Below are 19,911 nucleotides of genomic sequence, written 5' to 3' on the forward strand. Positions count from 1 at the left end.
GACCAAGTCTACAATTTATTATACTCCTCTGCTTCCGAATCTGATTCTACTTCTGAAAATGATTTTGAATTACCTAATTCCGAAAGTGAGCTCGATCAGAATGATAAATGTAATGATTGTGATAATGATGTTTGCAATTGTGATGAAACAATGTATAAATTGCAAGCGCAATTCGAAGATATTGATTTAAAAATTCAAACTCTTACTGTTGAAAATGTCCTTGAATTATTAAAGGAAATCACTGATGACAAACTGCGTGAAAAAATCCTCAAGTTTGCTACTCAAAAAACTTCTGCTAACCCTAGTACTTCAAAAGATAACTCTTTTGAAAATCATCCCCTATCTTATTCCTTAGCTGAAGTAAATAGACGTCTTGCTTTGAATAAAATCCCTGCTAGAGATACCACCTTTCATGATTTAAAAATCGAAGTTGAGCAATTGAAAAGGGAAATTATTTCTCTAAAGCAAAACCAGATGATTTCAGATCATAGAATTTTAAAAATTGAAGAAAAGATTATTGATGTTCCCGAAGTATCTTTCGTTTCAAAAGGAAAAGAAAAAGATTTTGAAAACTCTGAAAATTCTGAAGTTGTTAAATTCAGTCCAGCGGAAGATTTGAAAAAAGATTATTTCTTGGGAATGATGCAAATTGTTACGGCTCATAAGTGGTATATAAACTGCACTATTTTGATAAATAAAGAATTTTCGGTTACTAATATAGCTATGATTGATAGTGGTGCTGATGTTAGTTGTATTCAAGAAGGATTAATCCCAACTAGATATTTTGAAAAAACCACTCATATAATAAAATCTGCATCTGGTCATGCTCTTGATATTAATTATAAATTACCAAATACTCATATCTGCCGAGACAAAGTTTGCATTCCACATTTTTTCTTTTTAGTAAAAAATCAGCTTTATCCTCCTATTATTTTAGGAACACCTTTTATAAATGCTATTTATCCTTATACTCATATTGATGCAAATGGTTTTAAGGCTACGTACAATGATAAACAAATTTCTTATCCTTTTGTTATAATTAATTTAAATATGATTTACATATTTAAAATATTTAAGTTAATTAATTGTGGGGGAGGGGTTGAGTGGGGTGGGGGCTGGGGGAGGGGGTTGTGTGGGGTTAGGTGGGGTGGAGTGGGGGGCTGGAGGAAGGGGTTTGGGTGAGGTGGAGGCTGAGGAAGGGGTTGCGTGGGACTGGGTCGGGTGGGGGGCTGGGGAAGGGGGAGGGGTTACGTGGGGCTGTGTGGGGTGGGGTGGGGGTGGGGAAGGGGGAGGGGTTACGTGGGCTGGGTAGGTTGGGGACAGGTTGGGGTGGGGTGGAAGGCTGGGGAAAGGGGTGGGTAGGGTGGGGATGAGCTGAGGTAAGGGTGGGAGAGGCTAGGTGGGGTAGCGAGGGGGTGGGGTGGGAAATTTTTTTAAATTTATTAATTTTAAATTTTTTAAAAATATTTTTAAATTTTTAAAAATATTTTAAAATTAAAAAGGATGGAGGAAAAAAAAGGAAGAGCTGGGGGTGTGGGGGTCGGGAGGGAAATTCTTTTTTTAATTTTTAAAAATATTTTTAAAATGATTTTTTAATTTTTAAAAATAATTTTAAATTATTTTTAAATTGTTTTAAAAATATTTTTAAATTAAAAAAGATTGAGGGAAAAAAAGGATCCTTTTTATTTTTTTAAAAATTTTATAAATACTTTTAAATTTTTAAAAATATTTTTAAATTTAAAATGATGGAGGAAAAAAAGCTCTTTTTCATTTATTTTTTAAAAATTTTAATATTATTTTTATTTTTAAAATTATTTTAATATAAAATTAATTAAAAATTGACCACTACTCACACCTCTAGTGAGTTGTTACACTTTCTTTATCTAAGTCACCAATAGGCAGTACCGGTGAACATTTTGCCCGTTATATTTATAGAGTAATTTCTCAAACTCGTGACCATTCAGGAAATTTTCTCAATTTCATACGTAACGTTGGCAGAAAAAAAAGCCTACACTATATTCAACTCAGGCGGCTCACAATTCTTCCCCTTTAGTCCTTTCCCCTTTTCTCTTCCTCTTCTCTACTTTTTTATTTACTATTATTTCTGCTTTAAAATAGACTGAGTGAATGAATTGTTGCTTTTTTTTTTTCGCTATTTGAATAAATCACGGGATAAAAATTTGATTTTGATGGACTCTTACGCTCTTTTATGCTTGTTTATTTTTCTGAATTTTGTTGTTGGTTACCTGTTGCTGCTTGTGTTTGTGGATCTTTATGTATATAAAGTTCTTGAGATTATTTGCCATTTGGCTGACCCAATTTATTGGATTAATGGATTGTTTGGTACGAGGTATTAGGGATAACTAATTCTAAAATTAATTTTCAAATGAGTTTATTCCATGTTTGGTTGGGACAAAATTGCATAATAACTTATCTCAAGAATTTAGTGTATATTTATCCCACATTGAGGGTGGAATATAAATTCTGGTATAACTTGTTTCCTAACCATACGAGCCCTAATTGATACGCTCTCTATGATATTGGAAAGTTAGTCTTCTACTGTAGTTTGTGGGTGCAAGAGTTTGGTTTCACCTTCCCCGAGTCTAGGCTTGTGATTGGTAGAAAAATTGCTATTTCTCTCTTCAAGAAATGCACTTCATATGAAGAATGTCAACTCGTATGATTTTTGTTAAGTTTTAGCTTTTCCTTTTTATTCTTCAGTTCAATTTAATTTCTTTTTGGTTCACAGGTGTGTTCTTTGCACGTAGAATAAACTGAAGTGGGGATGGAGTGTGTGGTTCAGGGAATTATTGAAACTCAAGTAAGTTCCCGGAGCAATGACAAAACCTCCCTCTATCTCTCTTTTTTTCCTTTTTAATTATTAGGAAGGTATGCTACTTGTAAAAACTGGTCCTGCTAACTTATGACATTCAATGAAACAGTTTTTGGCAATTGATTATTGAACAGATTTAGACTGTGCTAATTATACTGCAGCATGTTGAGGCCCTGGAAATTCTGCTTCAAGGGCTTTGTGGTGTACATAAACAAAGCTTAAGGATCCATGAATTGTGCCTTAAAAGTGTTCCAAACCTAGGTAAGTGAGTTTTCTCCGTGATGTATTATGGAACTAGGAACTAATCCAATGATCATGTATGTACCGATGTGATTGAGGCAAATGCTTGCAACCGTCTATGCATTTGTAGGGAGGTTTCTCACCTTAGAGTTTTTGTACAGGTGTGTTTTCTTTTTCTATAATCCATCTTATTCCAGTTGTGTTGCGGTGTTGCATGTCAATTATTGTGTGGAATTATGTTCAAATGTATTTCACTTTCAGTACATCTGATTTATAAGTTGAAACCACATGGTTTTTGCTCATTGACTTGTTGTACCTTGTTTTCTACGAAAGAGGTTCAATGCTTGTTTTTGTTTAAGGTAGTATAGTTGATGTTGATCCCATGAGGATTGAGTTTCTACTATGCTAATTAGTATTGCTTAATTACTATTTGAGTATTCAGATTAGCTGATGGAATATTTATCAATTAAATAAAATATAATAAGAGTTTTTGTGACACGAATAATGGTGAAAGAGTATTCATCAGTTGATTAAATGAGTCGAATCTAGATTTTACTTATGATAGTCTATGGTGTTCATTCTCTGCCAATTCAATATTTAACTCTAAGTTATGAGTGCCTCTGTCGATTATACTCAACATTTGTGACCTCAACTAGAAGTATTCCTATAGCTTATAGTAATAACTAAGTGATACAAGAAGACCAAAGAACACAAGAAAAGGCTCAAAATAGTCCACAAATCAAGAGGAATCCGAGGACCCCTTTGAGAGCTAGTTTCAGCCAAACAACAACACCACAAGAATACAAGGAAACAAGGTGTATTTATACACCAAAACAGCCGCTAAAACGTGACGAACACAAGAAGATAGACAACAATATGATAAGGATAATAACAACAACAAACGGTTACAAGATATATGAACAACAAGAACCAACAGTTTCCCTAAACAACACTAACTAAGACATGAAATGTAGAGATAGATAGTGAGACATACACTATATTAAGACCCAAGAACCCAAAGATATATTAAATCTAAGGACCCCTAGAACTTATGATAGCAACACCACTCTTACGAAGACACGAGAGGGATTCCACCGCTCAAGCACCATCGTTTCCAAGTAATACACATTCACAAGTGATTCCACACTTGCCATGTCCTAGTTTCGGCCTAGGGGGGCTCTCCCTCTCAAGAGAAGTGTTCTTGTTCTTTCAATATCATAAGACAACTAACTAAAATAAAACCCTAATATGTTCCTTATATAGTTATTACAAAATGGAATACAAAATGTCCATAATATACCCCTCAAAGGTGAGGCGCCCCTCAAGTGTAAGAGTGGACTGATTTTTGGTGTGTTTTGGAACTCTTCTACACTTCAATTGCACACACCAAGTCTCGGCACCAACGTGCACCCTCATAAGTCCATATCTCTGATTATTCTTGTATCATCCTCTCCATCTTGAGAGGAATTTGCCCACAAATTCACGGTTTCATCTCTTTCAATTGGCCACTTCCAAAGAACTACTCAAAACAGTTGCAAAACATGAAGAATCCGAGTTCTCAATAATAACAAGTCTCTGCCAACATCTTCATTTAGCACCTCGACTTCCTCTCCATCTTGAGAATTGCCTTCAATCTTATTCGGCCCAATTGAGTTTCAACCCTAGCCAAGATATCACTAGGAACATTGTTATCCATTGTAGCCAAGAAGTTACCTACAAAAACACCAACAAATTAGTTGTACAAGAAAAGTTCTCACACTCTCTCTTTATTTCCTTGCCTCTCGGGTTCCTCACAACTGTTGTAAGCATGCTTGTACTCCGGGAGGTGTTGAGAGGTGAACCAAACGTTTACAACAACTCAAAAAAAAAAAGACTAAGACACACAAAGGAACGTAGACACGAAGAACGGGTTTCAAATCTAATTTGCAATCTAGTAAATGGTCACTAGTTTGTAAATTAGTATTGGAATCAACAAACGAAACTAAAGAACAACAAATTGAAACTAGAAGATCAAAATTTGAGCCAAAATTTGTTGCGTGAACAGTATATATGGTGACATGGCAGTTTACAATTGGTCACGGCCCACCCAATTTGTTCATCACTCAAAGTCTTAATTTTTACATAATTTTTTGTAATGGATGACTTGATATTGGAGGGAAAGTAAAGTCTTGTAACCTTTCAACTTTTCAAACTCAAAAGGCGATATTTGATTTTACTAGTCCCACAAGACAAGGTCCCCCTTGTTTTAAGGAAAGTTGTTGGAAAATGGTTGATAAAGTCTTTGATTGTTGTTGTGTCTTTCAAGACTAACAAGTCACACCCCCTTTTTCCTTCACCTTTATGGATCAAATAAACACTTTATTTTAACAAGACATAAAGGTTATGAAGAACATCAAGAACTACAATAACATTCCCCAAGAACAACAACAAACTTCAAGAACAACCAACAACATCCAACTCCAAGTCCAAATCCACAACAATTTTTGGGCACAAACTCACGGCCAAGCTACAACAACTTCAACAAAATTGTTTTTAGGTCACCAATCCTCAACAACACAAGACCAAGCTTAGATCAATAATAACATCAAAAGGCCAAGGTGAAAACTACAACAAATGTAAGCTCAAATCAAGATATAGATTCAAATGTGTTAGTGAGGAACAAAACTAACACTTAGAGACAACAAAGACAAGTAAAAATCTCGGCCAAGGCACAACAAGAACACAGATTTCGGCCAAGAACACAACACGGACAGATTGCTCTTTTTTTTTTCTGGAATTTTCAGTTTTCCACAATTTTTTTTTTTTATTTTCTAACAAGCAAGAGCAAGATTGATCTTGTAGGAACAAGTTCAAGCCATGCTCTTATACCAAATGATACAAGAAGACCAAGGAACACACAAAAAGGCTCAAAATAGTCCACAAATCAATAGGAATCCGAGGGCCCCTTTGAGAACTAGTTTCGGCCAAACAACAACAACACAAGAATACAAGGAAACAAGGTGTATTTATGCACCAAAACAGCCATTAAAACATGATGAACACAACAAGATAGACAACAATATGATAAGGATAATAACAACAACAAACGGTTACAAGATTCATGAACAACAAGAACCAACGGTTTCCCTAAACAACACTAACTAAGACATGAAATGTAGAGATAGATAGTGAGACATACACTATAATTAGACCCAAGTACCCAAAGATATATTAAATCTAAGGACCCTAGAACTTATGATAGCAACACCACACTCTTACGAAGACACGAGAGGGATTCCACCACTCAAGCACCATCGTTTCCAAGTAATACATATTCACAAGTGATTCCACACTTGCCATGTCCTAGTTTCGGCCTAGGGAGGCTCTCTCTCTCAAGAGAAGTGTTCTTGTTCTTTCAATATCATAAGATAACTAACTAAAATAAAACCCTAACATGTTCCTTAAATAGTTATTACAATGTCCATAATACCCCTCAAAGGTGAGGCGCCCCTCAAGTGTAAGAGTGGACTGATTTCTGGTGTGTTTTGGACCTCTTCTACACTTCAATTGCACACACCAAGTCTCGGGACCAACGCGCACCCTCATAAGTCCAATCCCTTTCCTGCTGGTTTTGTCTTTGGGTTATTTTAATCATGTGGTCTGTTGCTTACCATTCTCAGGCTTAGTAGCATCAGGAATACGGCTCTTATGTGATCTTGAGCAGCCACAACCCACATGGTAAGAGATCTGGTTTGTACTGCGCCTATCTCTGGGGACACATGAGGCCTAATTTTTTTATGTGATTAAATATAGGACAGTAAGACATGTTGGTGGTCCGATGAGAGGTGCTGGTGCTGAACGAATCTCAGTCTTGATGAGACCAATGGTAGAAAGCAAAGTAAGCAAGAACGCATTACGCTTATTACTTGGCTACAAGCTAGACCATGAACAGCTGAGAGTCGGTTTTGCATTTCATTTCCGAAGAGGTACCCAGATAACTGTAACCGTTTCATCCATTAACAAGATATTGAAACTTCATGCTACCGATGAGGCTGTTCCTGTGACTCCGGGCATACAGCTAGTTGAAGTGACAGCACCAGCTTCATCTGAAAATTATGCTGAAGTTGTTGCATCTGTATCGTCATTCTGTGAATATATTGCCCTGTAAGCATCTTTTATATTGGTTTGTTGTCCATAAGAATTGGCTAGTTGTGCCTGGTATATATGTCGGGGTAACTAGTTTTATTATTTGTTTCTGTCATCTGTTGAACATAGCTGAAGAAGAAACATAATTGCCCGTGCAGCTTCCCAAAAAATTGAACGTTTGTCCTTTTGTAATTGACGTTAAAAATCTGATCATCAATATACAGCAGTGCTTACGCATAGTAGAGCAAATAAAGTTATAATATAAACCAGCTTGGTTAACTTAAAAGTGCTCCCCTGGTAGATAGGTCCACATCGCAGATTTTGTAAATTTTGATATTAAAATCGCGCAAAACAAGGTTTGTTATCTCAATGTCTGTTTAAGGTGCTGGTCATTGATGCTGTAGGACTCTTGCTCTCTTTAATATGTGAGTTCCTGATTAATTTCCGATAGTTTTTCTTTTAGGTATTTGATCCTTTTCTTGTTGATGTGTTATGCTCAAAGCACATGAGATGTTTAAATGATTTTGGTCTGTGATGATTGATTATATGGTTATTTGGGCAGTGAGCTATATATATCAGTTTCAAACACTGTTGAATATCGGAAAATTATAGGTGTAATCTGAGGAGATCGTATTATGTAGAAGGTCTAATATAGTGTAATGGTTACAATAGACCTTTAATGTACAGTGAGGGTTACATCTAATTTCGATTGAAGTTTCGTGAAGTTTTGATGCTGAAAGGTATGACGACACTGTAAAATTCAATAGTTTATCTATTTTCCCTTTGTTTATTTGTGCACTTGAATTTTAGCAGATCAAGTGAATCAATTACTAATTATAATTTTACCCTTATAATTTATAATGGGTGAAAATATGAAATTAAAAGTTTTAAAGTATAGTTAATACTTCCTTCATTCGCTTTTATTTGTCACTAATTTTCTCATTTAATTTCAACTTTTACTTGTCATTTTTGACATATCAAGAAAAAATATTTTTTTTCCTCTTTTATCCTTTGCATTAATTATTTATTCTCTAAACTAATGTCAAGACACAATAGTAACCATCAATTATTAGGGGTACTATGGTAAAATAGATATGTTAATAATTATTTTCTTAATGAGTCTGGCAAGTCAAAATGTGATAAATGTAAACCTATGGAGTATAAATAATTTGATAGAATAGATGTTCTTAAAGGACACCTTCTGATCTCTAACTGCCTCCTTCAACTTGATCAAACTAGGGTCCCTGTATTGTTTTTCTTTTACTTCAGCAACCAATGAAGATTACGAACGATTATGAACCCATATATTATCTTCGACCGAATCCAGGGACTAGCTAATACCTCCAACCAAACACGAGATAGAATAATCTTACATTTTAACTCAGAACTATTTAATACTATAATGATAAGTTATCTCATATTTATAGTGGAATAACTAATCTCGAAATAGCTAGTTTCGAAACTAATTATCTTAAAATAACTCTTTCTGAGCATATATTCTTGGTGCCTACCCCGAAGCACTTAAGCCACTTAAACAAAAATAAGACTGAATTTCCCATCGAAAAGAGACGGGAGAAAATTTACAAGTCCTAACTAGTGTCAGAAATGTGATCAATTATATATGCATCCGAAGACATTCAGTCTGAAAACTAACACTGAATTGAAAACTGAGTCTCATAACTAAATTGAAGCTAAAAGTTGAGTTATATATATATATTAAAGTAAATAACTTTTTTTTTAGAAAAGAGATTACACACCGTTCGTGAAATTTAACAATAAACAAAATATTTGTGTTTAATCTAGTCAAATAATTTGGGTTGACATTGTGGGATATAATGTAGGGCCTGGCAGGATGGGGTTATGGCGGTGCCACAGTGAGGCTGGAATGAGGCATGTTGAAGGTCTGTTTAGACCTTTTAAGCATAAAAGTTAGCAATGTTTCTAAATATTTTGGCTCATTATGAGAAGAATAGATCCATTAAGATTGATTATGTTAGATCGGGTTGGAGCGTAATGCTTTTGAGAGCTATTCTCAAACTAGCTCCATTATTACTTGTTAATCCCAAACCTGTGCTTGAAGATGAGAGTGACGATTGATGGAGATGGTTTAATGTATATGCACTTTCAATTCAGTATCTATTAATTCAAGTAAAAAATTATAATTTTACAAAGAAATGTTAATAATTTGAGATAATACTATAATTGATTATATAGGGATGTTTAGGTGCATTGGATGGTACCTACATTCAAATTTGAGTTCCATCTAAGGACAAACCAAGATACATGACAAGAAAGGGAGAAATAACAACTAATGTACTAAGAGTTTGTGATAGAAATCTAATACAAAAACAGCCCGCCAAGATGCCAAAACAGTCCACAAAACATGAGAAGAACAAGCAACGCAAAGGGATACAAGATGACAAACACAAAAACACACGGATTCGCAAAATAATGAAAGGATAGATAGTGAGACCAAGATTATTATAAGATTTAAGAACCAAGTGTATTTCAACACTAACCCTAATGAATGTAATAATCAAAATCACACTCTTACAGTGACCGCCAAGGAAATCAACTCACCTCAAGATCCATCGTTTCCAAGCAAAGGTCAATATTGGCTTTTCCAAGCCCTATACTAAGAATGATTTTTCCAAGCCCTAACTAAGACTACACTAAGGCGGTCTACTCTCAAGAGAGAGGATTTTCAAGTGTTTCATACATTCATCATTCATAAACTAAAGAGAAAAGACCTAATAAGAGACTATATATAGCCTAGCTTATTACATAGTATAGTGGACCAAAATACCCTTAATGAAAGGGGAGATCATGGGTTGTTTCTTTAACATGTGCAATCCCAAAATACCCTTAATGAAGGGTGCTTCTTCAATGCTTCAAAACCATGGGGTCACGTTTCAAAACTTGTAGTCTCGAATTGGCATCAAATGTAAGCCCTCACGCAATCTTCCACACACGGGTTTGTTTAATGACATGCTCAAAACGAGTCCTCCATGCATGTTCTCGCATCCTCGAGGTGACCAAGTCTTGAGCCTCTATGTGATGGCCTCTAAAGATGTCATCAAAAGATAAGATGGTCATTTGTCCTGTATCAAAATCTCAATTTTACTTATGTATTACCTGGTTGGGAAGGATCAGCTGCCGATGGCCGTGTATTACGAAATGCTATAGCGCGAACGATTGTTTAAAAATTCCTAAGGGTAATATCATTCACGTGCTCACATTAAAATTATATTACAACAATAATGTTATATAAAAGTAGCTAATTTTTTGTCTATATTTTAGGTAATTATTATTTGTGCGGCGGAGGATATACAAATGGAAACAGTTTTCTTTCACCTTACAGAGGGTATAAATATTGGTTAAGGGATTGGTAAGGTGACAACCCACCACCTCAATGTCGAGAAGAGCTTTTCAATATGAAGCATGCTAGGGCTCGTAATGTTATTGAAAGGACATTTGGTCTCTTGAAAGGACGTTGGGGACTTCTTAGAAGTGCTTCGTGGTATTCAGTTAAGATTCATAACAGGATCATTAGTACTTGTTGTTTGATACATAACTTTATTCGTAGAGAGATGGAAGTGGATCCTTTAGACATTAATATGGAAGAACAAGTAGAATATCAACAAGATAACATTGATGTTGTTGAATCATTAGAGGAATGGACTACAAGGAGGGATGAGTTGGCTCAATCAATGTGGAATGCAATTGATCTTTTAAATTATTTCGTGTTTGTAATATGTTTTATGGTGTTTTGGATGTTCCTCTTTAGTTTTTGATATTATAATAAGGTGTATCAACTTTTAGCTTTTCGTGATATAAGAAATAATTAGTTACATTGATTTTGTTAAAGCTATTGTGTAATTAGTTTTTCTTTTGTGATGTGTTAGTACTTTATGTTTTTAGTTTTTTATTTGTTAAATGTGTGAATATTTATTATTGTGATGCTAAGTAATGTTTTGAAGATACTTATGCTCCTTATGATTGTAACTAATAGTAACGACGATTAGTTTCACAAAATTGTACAAACAAAATGGATAGTCAAAAATCTTCAATAAATCCACCAAAAAAGATCAAGAAGATCAACACCTTCAACCCGAAGGACTTGAACTCCAATTGAAGAAAGTTCTTTTATAGATGGTTTAAAGGAGTTATATGTTAATGGTTGGGGAGCTGATAATGGAACTTTTAGGCCAGAATACCTACTGGAGTTGGAGCACTATTTGCATGAACATCATCTTGACAGTGGATTGAAAGGTGAACCACATATCAATTCTAAATTAAAAGCGTGGAAGAGAATTCATGCAAACATAAGTTTACTAAAGGGTCGAAGTGGTTTGGGATTTCAATATAGTGGCGCAACCACAATTGTTGATGATCCAACAGAATGGGACAAGTTTTTAAACGAAACTAATATTCTGATCTAGTTATTAGAATACCATTACTTCATATAGATATTTCTCTCCGATCTCTTCATAACTTATGATTGATACATATGTCGTTGTCATCTTTCTTTAATTGTTTATCTAGGATGAACCGAATGCAAAAAATATGAATATTAAAAAATGACCAATGTTTGCAGATTGGGAGAAAATATTTGGCAAAGATAGGGCAATGGGAGAGCATGCAAAAGGGCCACTAGATTCTGTTGAGGATATGTTAACGAGTCAAACATCAAGACTTTTCTATTGATATGACTTTGGGATTTCCTGTTACTGTTGATGAAGATGAAGATGAAAACGAAGATAGTCATGGATCTGATATAGCTACCGAAGAATCTGAAAATGCTTATACAAGACCTAGTTTTATAGGGGCATCTGGAAATGAGTATGCTAGAGGAGCTCCTCATGAACGTACTGACACATTTGAAAAGCAAGACGAATATGCTAAAAAATCCTCTTCTAGTTTTAATGAAAAAGAGAAAAGCAAGAAAAGAAAAAGGGTTGTGGAGGATGTTCATGAGACATTTCTCAAGAGTATGACGAAAGTTATAAAAGTCTTTATTGAAAGTCAAGACAAAAGAATTGGTGCCTTAATTGAAAAGATTGGTATTCGTGACCACTTTGATATGCGTGTTCAAGTTTATTCCATAATTGAATCCTCTGCATTCGATTTGTACACCATAGAGAAACGTATCAAAGCCACAATGGTTATCTGTGGCGATGTGAAAAAATGGAAATCCTCTTACGTATGGGTGAGCTTGTGCGCCAGACAATGATATTTATGGTTGTCAATGATAAACTTTAAAGTACTATAAACTTGTGTATATAAGTAGTGGCACTAGTGTGTTAGTTTTTGCTCACTATCAATTTCAAAGTTTGATTAGAGTGCCACTTTTTGATCTTCAGGTCATGTTCACACTCTTTTGTCTATAACTGATATAGGGCACGAGGATGTTTTAATTTTGTATAACTAATGTCTATTAAATAGATCAACTCTCATGTAAACGTTAATTTGTTGTTGGTTATCAGTTTATGTGCAGTTTTTATTGTTGTTCGCTATAGCTTTGGTTCTATTTTGCTGCTATGTTAGACCAGTTACTGGTTATTGCTACAATTGTTTTCTTTGCAGCTTCTGCATCACATAGGATCGGTTGTTATTGCTATGGGCCCAGAGAAACTTCTGTAAGTGTATCTGACTTAATGATACAATTTAATACTTTACAAATAATCATGGTTATAGAAGAAATAGTAACTCTTTCTATGGTCATTAAATAACGAAGTATCATTATCTTTTCTATGACAGGGGAGAGTGGACTCTGGATAACCTCAGCTTGCTGTTTTAGACTTGCCAGTTACAAAATCAGTAATTCGAGAACTGCAGGCTTATGCCTGTGGGTGTTTCGAACTGTTACCTGCCTTTTGTCGCTGTCTATTTGACGTTCACAAGAAGGCCCAAGCTTTGACTACACTTTTAATTTCTTTTGTAAAGGAGGACTCCTTTATGCTTGAGAACATTTTTGCAGCTTTGCAGGTTTCAGTCCAGAGTCTTGAAGTTATTATATTGTTTTGTTTTAGGTTTTCTTGAATGGCCATGCCTTGTTTGGATTTAAAGGAATATTCTGAATCACACTTTCACATGGTAGCAGCATGAAGTTTTTTCTTTTCGTTTCCTATTAAGGTGCTTGCTTGTATTCCCTTGTTAATTTCTGCATCTTCACAAATGCTATTTTATTTCTATCATTTTTTCTTCGCAAAGGTAACATATTTCTGTAGTTTATTTTCATTTTTATGATTTCCTTATAGGAGAGTTAATAAATTTAACATCCACGACCAAAGAAACCAAAGTCCTTGAGAATATATGAATCTAATATTGGAATGAGTAGTTCGGTGCACATCCTTCCTCCATGTAATTTATAATTTATGAATCTGAGTTGTATCTGTCATGATTGCCGTGTATGTGAACATTTAGTCGACCAAGCAGTTATTTCTAATGTGGCTGTTGAAAGGCGAAGTGAAGTGATTACTGGTTATTAAGGTTTTGCTGTGTGGTGTCCTAGATGTTAACCTTATGAACCAGATGTTAACTTTTGAGTGTATGTTGATATCCTCTACCCTTATATATGGTTCCATTTTTTGATTGCAGGAGCCTAAAATTAACTCGTATGTGAATTTTAGAGATGAAGTTCTTCCTCGCATAAAAAGGCTTGGATACAATGCGGTGCAAATTATGGCTGTTCAAAAGCATTCTTATTATGCTAGTTTTGGGTAATTCTCATGTTTTCTGTTTGCATTTATTTCCTCGGTTATTCTGTATCTTCAACAAGATGTCTCTCTCATCTAATCAATTGGTGCCAGTACATATTTATACTGATCAACACCTAGAATTAGACAATAGATATTATAGTGTCTTATAAAATTTCGATGTCTATAGATACATGGTGTTTTATCCAGTCCATTCCTTTCTCTCCAAATCCCAAGTGAAAATGATTTAAAAAAAAACTTAAAGAGAAGTACAAACTTCTAAAGCATAAAAAGGAGGTTAAAAAGTGAAATTGTATCCTTTGTATGATATTTTGGTCGACTTCTGCATTTTGTACTAAGCTTGTGGTTAATGTGCAAGTGCATATACTTCACATCAGGCTTTACTTCTTTGGATCCATCATTAAGCTTTCTCTTCCTTAGGTGCATTTCCTATGATCCAATTCCTAAATGAAAGAAGTGGTGCTTCATTCCATAATCTATTCATATACGAGTATCCTATTTCTTACTGGCACTTATTTTCTGTTGAAATGCTTTTCTTTGTCCGTAACTCACTGGAATTATGCAACCTTTTGCAGCCATGCATCAAATGATACTTTAGATGGTCTGAACATTTTTGATGGCACAGATAGTTGTTATTTTCATTCTGGAGCTCGTGGTTATCATTGGATGTGGGATTCCCGCCTTTTTAACTATGGACTCTGGGAGGTACTTTCTTCTGTTGCTACATGAGTCAGCCAGAACCTTGAGCCTTGTGTCCATGGGAGTTACAGAAAATATATTTTTTTATAGGTATTCAAGTATCTTCTCTCAAATGCAAGATGTAGTTGGATGAGTTCAAAGTTGATGGATTTAGATTTGATGGTGTGACATCAATGATGTATACTCACCACGGATTATCGATAAAGTTGATTCGTCATAATTTTATACTAAATTTTGTGATCATAAGTGACAGCTTTTAGAAAACATGGCTCCTAGTAACTACCAAATAAATGGAAAAAAGAACTAGTTTACCCGCAAGGGTGGCCTAGTCGGCGGTTAAGCAGAGATCCCAAATGGGCGTGTCTCAGGTTTGGAACCCCCTGCATTCTTTATTAGTCGATCTCATCTCATGTGGATTGCCTAGTGTGGTTTACCTCTCTTGTATGGTTTATGAGCTATTACAATGGAGCGGGTTTACCCAATGCGCATCCGAAGGGTAGAGGCTGGGGGCTCTCATGTCATAAAAAATAGCTATTTTACCAAGGCGGAGTCCAGTATTCTGCTAAACTACTTACCTGATACATTTTAATTTCTATAAATGGGATTCACTGGGAACTATGATGAATACTTAGACTCGCAACTGATGTGGATGTTGGGGTGTATTTGATGCTGGTCAATGATCTTATTAGTGGGCTTTTCCCAGATGCAATTACCATTTGTGAAGATGTAAGTAGTTCTTGATCTCGACCTTTTGATACTGGAATTCTCTGAGTTTGTGAGTAAAATCCAAAGTGACCTCTATATGGGCAAATTGTAAAATGCAAATTATGTAATCTGAAGAGAAAGGACATTCTACTCTATATGGGCCACGACTCTTCTGATCTTTCCTTGATGATTCTCTATTTTCTACTAATTTCAGGTTAGTGGAATGTCGACGTTTTGTATTCCTATTCAAGATGGCGGTTGGCTTTGACGATCGGCTGCACATAGCAATTGCTGATAAATGGATTGAGTTGCTTAAAGTATGCTGGTTATCTTTATATACTTATCTCATGGAGCTGGTCATCATAAAGCATATCACATTCTAATATTAGAGGTCTGTTGGCTATTGGAATTTGTTTTTTCCTCTATTTTTTCCTCATTTTTTCTGTTTTTGTATTTTCTAGTTTGTGAGCTCAACGTTGAAGGAACCAAGCTTAGAGTTTGAATTATTACATCTGATGCTTGTCAAGAACATACCCCAATTTCCTGCCGCCACCAAGTTGGCCGATTTCCATCTCCACAACCATGGTGGACGTTGAAGCCGATGTTACTAGCGGATAACCAAAGAAGAGAACATTTAAGAAGTTTAGCTATAGAGGCGTTGATCTCGATGCTCTTCTCGATATGTCCACTCATGAGCTTGTTAAGCTTGTTAAGCTCTTCAATGCTCATCCTCGTAGAAGGTTTTAGAGAGGTTTGAAAAGGAAGTCGATGGCGTTGATCAACAAGCTGCGAAAGGCGAAACGCGAGGCTCCACCGAGTGAAAAGCCAGAGCCTGTCAAGACTCACCTGAGGAACATGATCATCGTTCCTAAAATGATTGGAAGTATTATTGGAATTTACAATGGGAAAACTTTCAATTAGATTGAAGTCAAGCTTGAGTTGATCGACCACTATTTGGCCGAGTTCTCTATCTTATATAAGCCTGTCAAGAACGGTAGACCCTGTATTGGTCCTACTCACTTATCTAGGTTCATACTGCTCAAGTGATTTGTCTATTGATGTCTGCTCTTTCTTTGTTTCTAGCCTTGTCTGTCTTTTTTCTTTAAAACAATTTTGATGCGAGTTAGGGTTATTTAAAACGGTTGTGGTAGAACTCTTGTGCTTCGCTGGAACAAGTTTTTGATTTGTTCATGATATGATGTGTTGTTTGATTTGAGGAACGTATGAATGCAACTACCACCTATAACTTAAAAAAGAAAAAAAAGCTTGTCAAGAGGCATGTGATTCCCTATTTTTAGCTCATGGTGAGAGGGCCCTAACACTTAAAAGAGGAGGATTTGATTCCTTCAGCTCTACTTAAATTTAAACCTATCGATATAGATTTCACCGTCTTCACAGGTCTGTGCAATGAGATTCTTGAAATCAGTGAGCCCCCGAGAATGGATCAGTTGCTCCTGAGGTGTGAATTGCCAAAGAACATATGAGGAGACAAATACTTATTCTCGAGACAAATACTCATGACTGACAGATGATTAACATTAAAGCCAGTAAGTCCAAAAAATGCAATGTTGGTCGGGAACATGAATCAAGCATCACAAACCAGTCATACTCGCTAGCGAATTTATACTTTCAACCAAAGATAGAACTATTATCCAAGAAATGAAAAATTGAAATGACATAGCAATAAAGACAATCAGAATATCATATGAGCATCAAAGTAAACTCACCTTTAAGTTCTGCAGCCCCCACTTTTATAATAGAACTTGTATTTTAATGTATGTAATCAAAGTTTTCCTCATCAATATAATTTTCATAAAATAATTATTAAACTAAATAAGGTAAAGGTTATTTTGGTAAACACATAATCGATTCTTAAAAAGAATCCAATGAATATTATTTAAGTACCACAAACCAAACAGCCACTAAAAAATAATACCAGGATAATTAATTCCAGGACAAGTAATTCAGTATAACTAATTCCAGCATAACTTGTTTCCCAACCAAACGACCCCTAACAATCCTTAAGGTTGTTTTGAGTTTTCTGTGTGTTCTCCCTATGTTACCCTTTTTTGTAGTTTCTATGTATCATTTTTGACTTGTGGGAATGGGTGGTACAACTCCTAGGTGATTGAATGAGTTTTGAGTGAGTTTTTCAATTTTGAAGATTTTAAAGTTGGAAAGTTTGATCAAAGTAAACATTTCAAATTCGAATTCAAAATTTGATTGGGTTTGAAAGGTGTTTTTTGACTTAATAGGATAGTTAGAATGATATCCCGAGATATTCGTGACAGATTTGAGCCTCTGGTTGGATTTTTTGAGTTTTAAGGAAGTTAAGGTTGATCATAGTCAAACTTTGGGCAAGACAACTTTAGATTAGTGATTTGCTGATTCCAACAAGTCCCAAATATGATTTTGATTTATTTCACTATTGCTTTGCGCTTGGAAGGTCTCCAATGAGTTTCATATGCTGGTTTAAAAATTGGTGTTTTGACGTTGATCTTAAATGGTACCACCTAAAGATAATAAGCTCAAAATGATACTTTTATTGAACCATTATTTAGATCTATATCGTGATTTTAAAGCTATTGCAAGAAGAATCACCGAATTTCCAATTCGCATGAGGAAGTTATATGATCGTTAATATAGTGCTTGTGGTTGTTGTAGGTGTTTGCTGTCCACAATCACGGTGTTTTGACCTCTTTTTAGGTAAATGGTTGACAGGGTCGAGATGCCAAAATTGTGACATTTTTTCTGCTTGTGGTATTTGAGGATGTTGCTTTTGCAGTGTACTAGCATACAAATATCGAATTTGTAAGAATCTAGCTTTTATACTTGATATTTATGTATTGATACATCGCTTATTTAATAGTTCAATCTACATTTGGGTAATTGAGATTCGATGTTTTTGGGTCTAGAAGTTTGAAATTTTATTTTCGATTGATTTGAGCGTCTCTTCAAACTTTGCTTTCAATAAATTTTAGATATGGATCCCTTACTTTAAACTAATTGTTAAAGAAATCCCTTGATTCAAAACTGGATGAAGAAATAATATAATGCTCTCCGATAGCCTATGAATAGGATTTGGAGTCAATACATAGACCCGACGATTCTTCCATGGTCATGACCAGTCGTGTGTATGGATGTGTTATGTGACACCCCAAAAATCCAAGCCAATGTTAAAACCATGCTTTAAGTTCATGCAAGATCAAACCTCATGTTTTGGTAGTTTTATTAGTGATTTAGACATATATTAAGACCCCAAATAACTCCTAGCTTATAAACAAGTCAAAACATCCCTTAGCGATTAAATTCTAGTAAAGAATATAGCTATAGTAATCTTTGAATGATCATAACTTTTGGTATACTAAGAGTTTTTGAGCTCAATACCCACCAATAGATGGATAATTGAATTATCTTTACAACAATATCAATTTCGTCTTAATCCGATATAAGGTGAAAAGTTATGGCCAAAATACTGAAGCACTATCAAAGCTGCTCAGACTATGACTCGTAATGTCTCATTACGGTTCGTTAAGAGGGAGTCATAATATGGGCAGTAGAGGATGAAATTGAATTTCTGACCACGACTCAAGTCACGACTTGTGGCTAGACCCTACGAGTTGTGACCTAAGACGTCGTGACTGCTTCCAGGCAACTTCCAAATAGTTTCTAAGGGTTTTCTTGATCTTTTCCTACTTTTTTAATCCCAAAACTAAGTCATTTAAGCTATTTTAAGGCTAAATAAAAATAGTAAACAACCCTAAATCCTTCATTCTCAATACAACACACAAGTTACTCAAATAAACACGTAATTTTTTCACTTCTCCCAAAGCAAGAAATTGGGATTTTTCATCTCCAAGTCCAGATCCCCAAAACTTCAATTCAAGAATCAAAAGTAATCAGGTATGTGGTGTTTGAACAAGGATACCCTTTCATCCTTGTGACCAAAAACTTTGATTTTAGAGTTGAATTAATGTGATTTCAATTAGGGTTTATACCCAAATTTCCATGTTTTGAGATTATGACTTTATCATAAGATTTAAAGTTCAGTTTTCACAAGAATTTACCTTTAAGAATGTATTTACCTACATGATTGCTATTATGAGACGAATTTCATTATTTTAACATGAAGTTTAATGAATGACAAAAGATTTCAATTTGAGCATTGAGTTTGATATTTTGATATGAAGTTTTTATGAGATAAAGAATGATTTCATGTTCAAGCATAAGTTACTGAGTTTACAAGAAGTTTAAGCTTTTAACCTCAAGTTACAAGTATTACAGTATGATTAAAGTTCAACTTGATATTATGATCTAAGATAAGAAATGAAATCCACAAGTTTCCTCATGAATATGATTTAAGTAAGAGAAACATAGTTGGTTTTCAGATTATAAATCCATATGCTATTTTAAGGTGGATTTCAAAAGTATGAGAATATAAGTATATGTTTTGGGAGTAGTATTTATCACCGAAAGGGGAATGTGGGTTCATTCCATCCTATTCTCTAGAAACTACGTGCCACCGCAAGTTTATATTTAGGGTCCTCGCCAGAGAGTCTCCACCTCTACCCAATATGGCCTAGGTATAGT

General features: G+C 35.0%; 1 protein-coding gene and 1 pseudogene across 1 annotated transcript; both read left to right on the forward strand.

Annotated features, from left to right (window-relative positions):
- Nucleotides 1–1,915: 1,915 nt before the first annotated feature.
- LOC107852071 (mediator of RNA polymerase II transcription subunit 18) lies at nucleotides 1,916–16,541 on the forward strand. Its single transcript, XM_047409108.1, has 13 exons — nucleotides 1,916–2,821; nucleotides 2,995–3,094; nucleotides 6,733–6,790; nucleotides 6,866–7,216; nucleotides 9,040–9,099; nucleotides 10,499–10,725; nucleotides 11,796–12,837; nucleotides 12,959–13,333; nucleotides 13,799–13,920; nucleotides 14,493–14,622; nucleotides 14,707–15,342; nucleotides 15,536–15,638; nucleotides 15,783–16,541. Exons 1-5 carry the CDS (start codon nucleotides 2,786–2,788, stop codon nucleotides 9,074–9,076), a joined length of 582 nt encoding a protein of 193 aa, XP_047265064.1. The 5' UTR covers nucleotides 1,916–2,785; the 3' UTR covers nucleotides 9,077–9,099; nucleotides 10,499–10,725; nucleotides 11,796–12,837; nucleotides 12,959–13,333; nucleotides 13,799–13,920; nucleotides 14,493–14,622; nucleotides 14,707–15,342; nucleotides 15,536–15,638; nucleotides 15,783–16,541.
- On the forward strand, nucleotides 15,904–16,541 carry LOC107852072 (annotated as a pseudogene).
- Nucleotides 16,542–19,911: the final 3,370 nt, after the last annotated feature.

The sequence above is a fragment of the Capsicum annuum genome, chromosome 1 (assembly GCF_002878395.1).
Source record: "Capsicum annuum cultivar UCD-10X-F1 chromosome 1, UCD10Xv1.1, whole genome shotgun sequence".
NCBI lineage: Eukaryota > Viridiplantae > Streptophyta > Magnoliopsida > Solanales > Solanaceae > Capsicum > Capsicum annuum.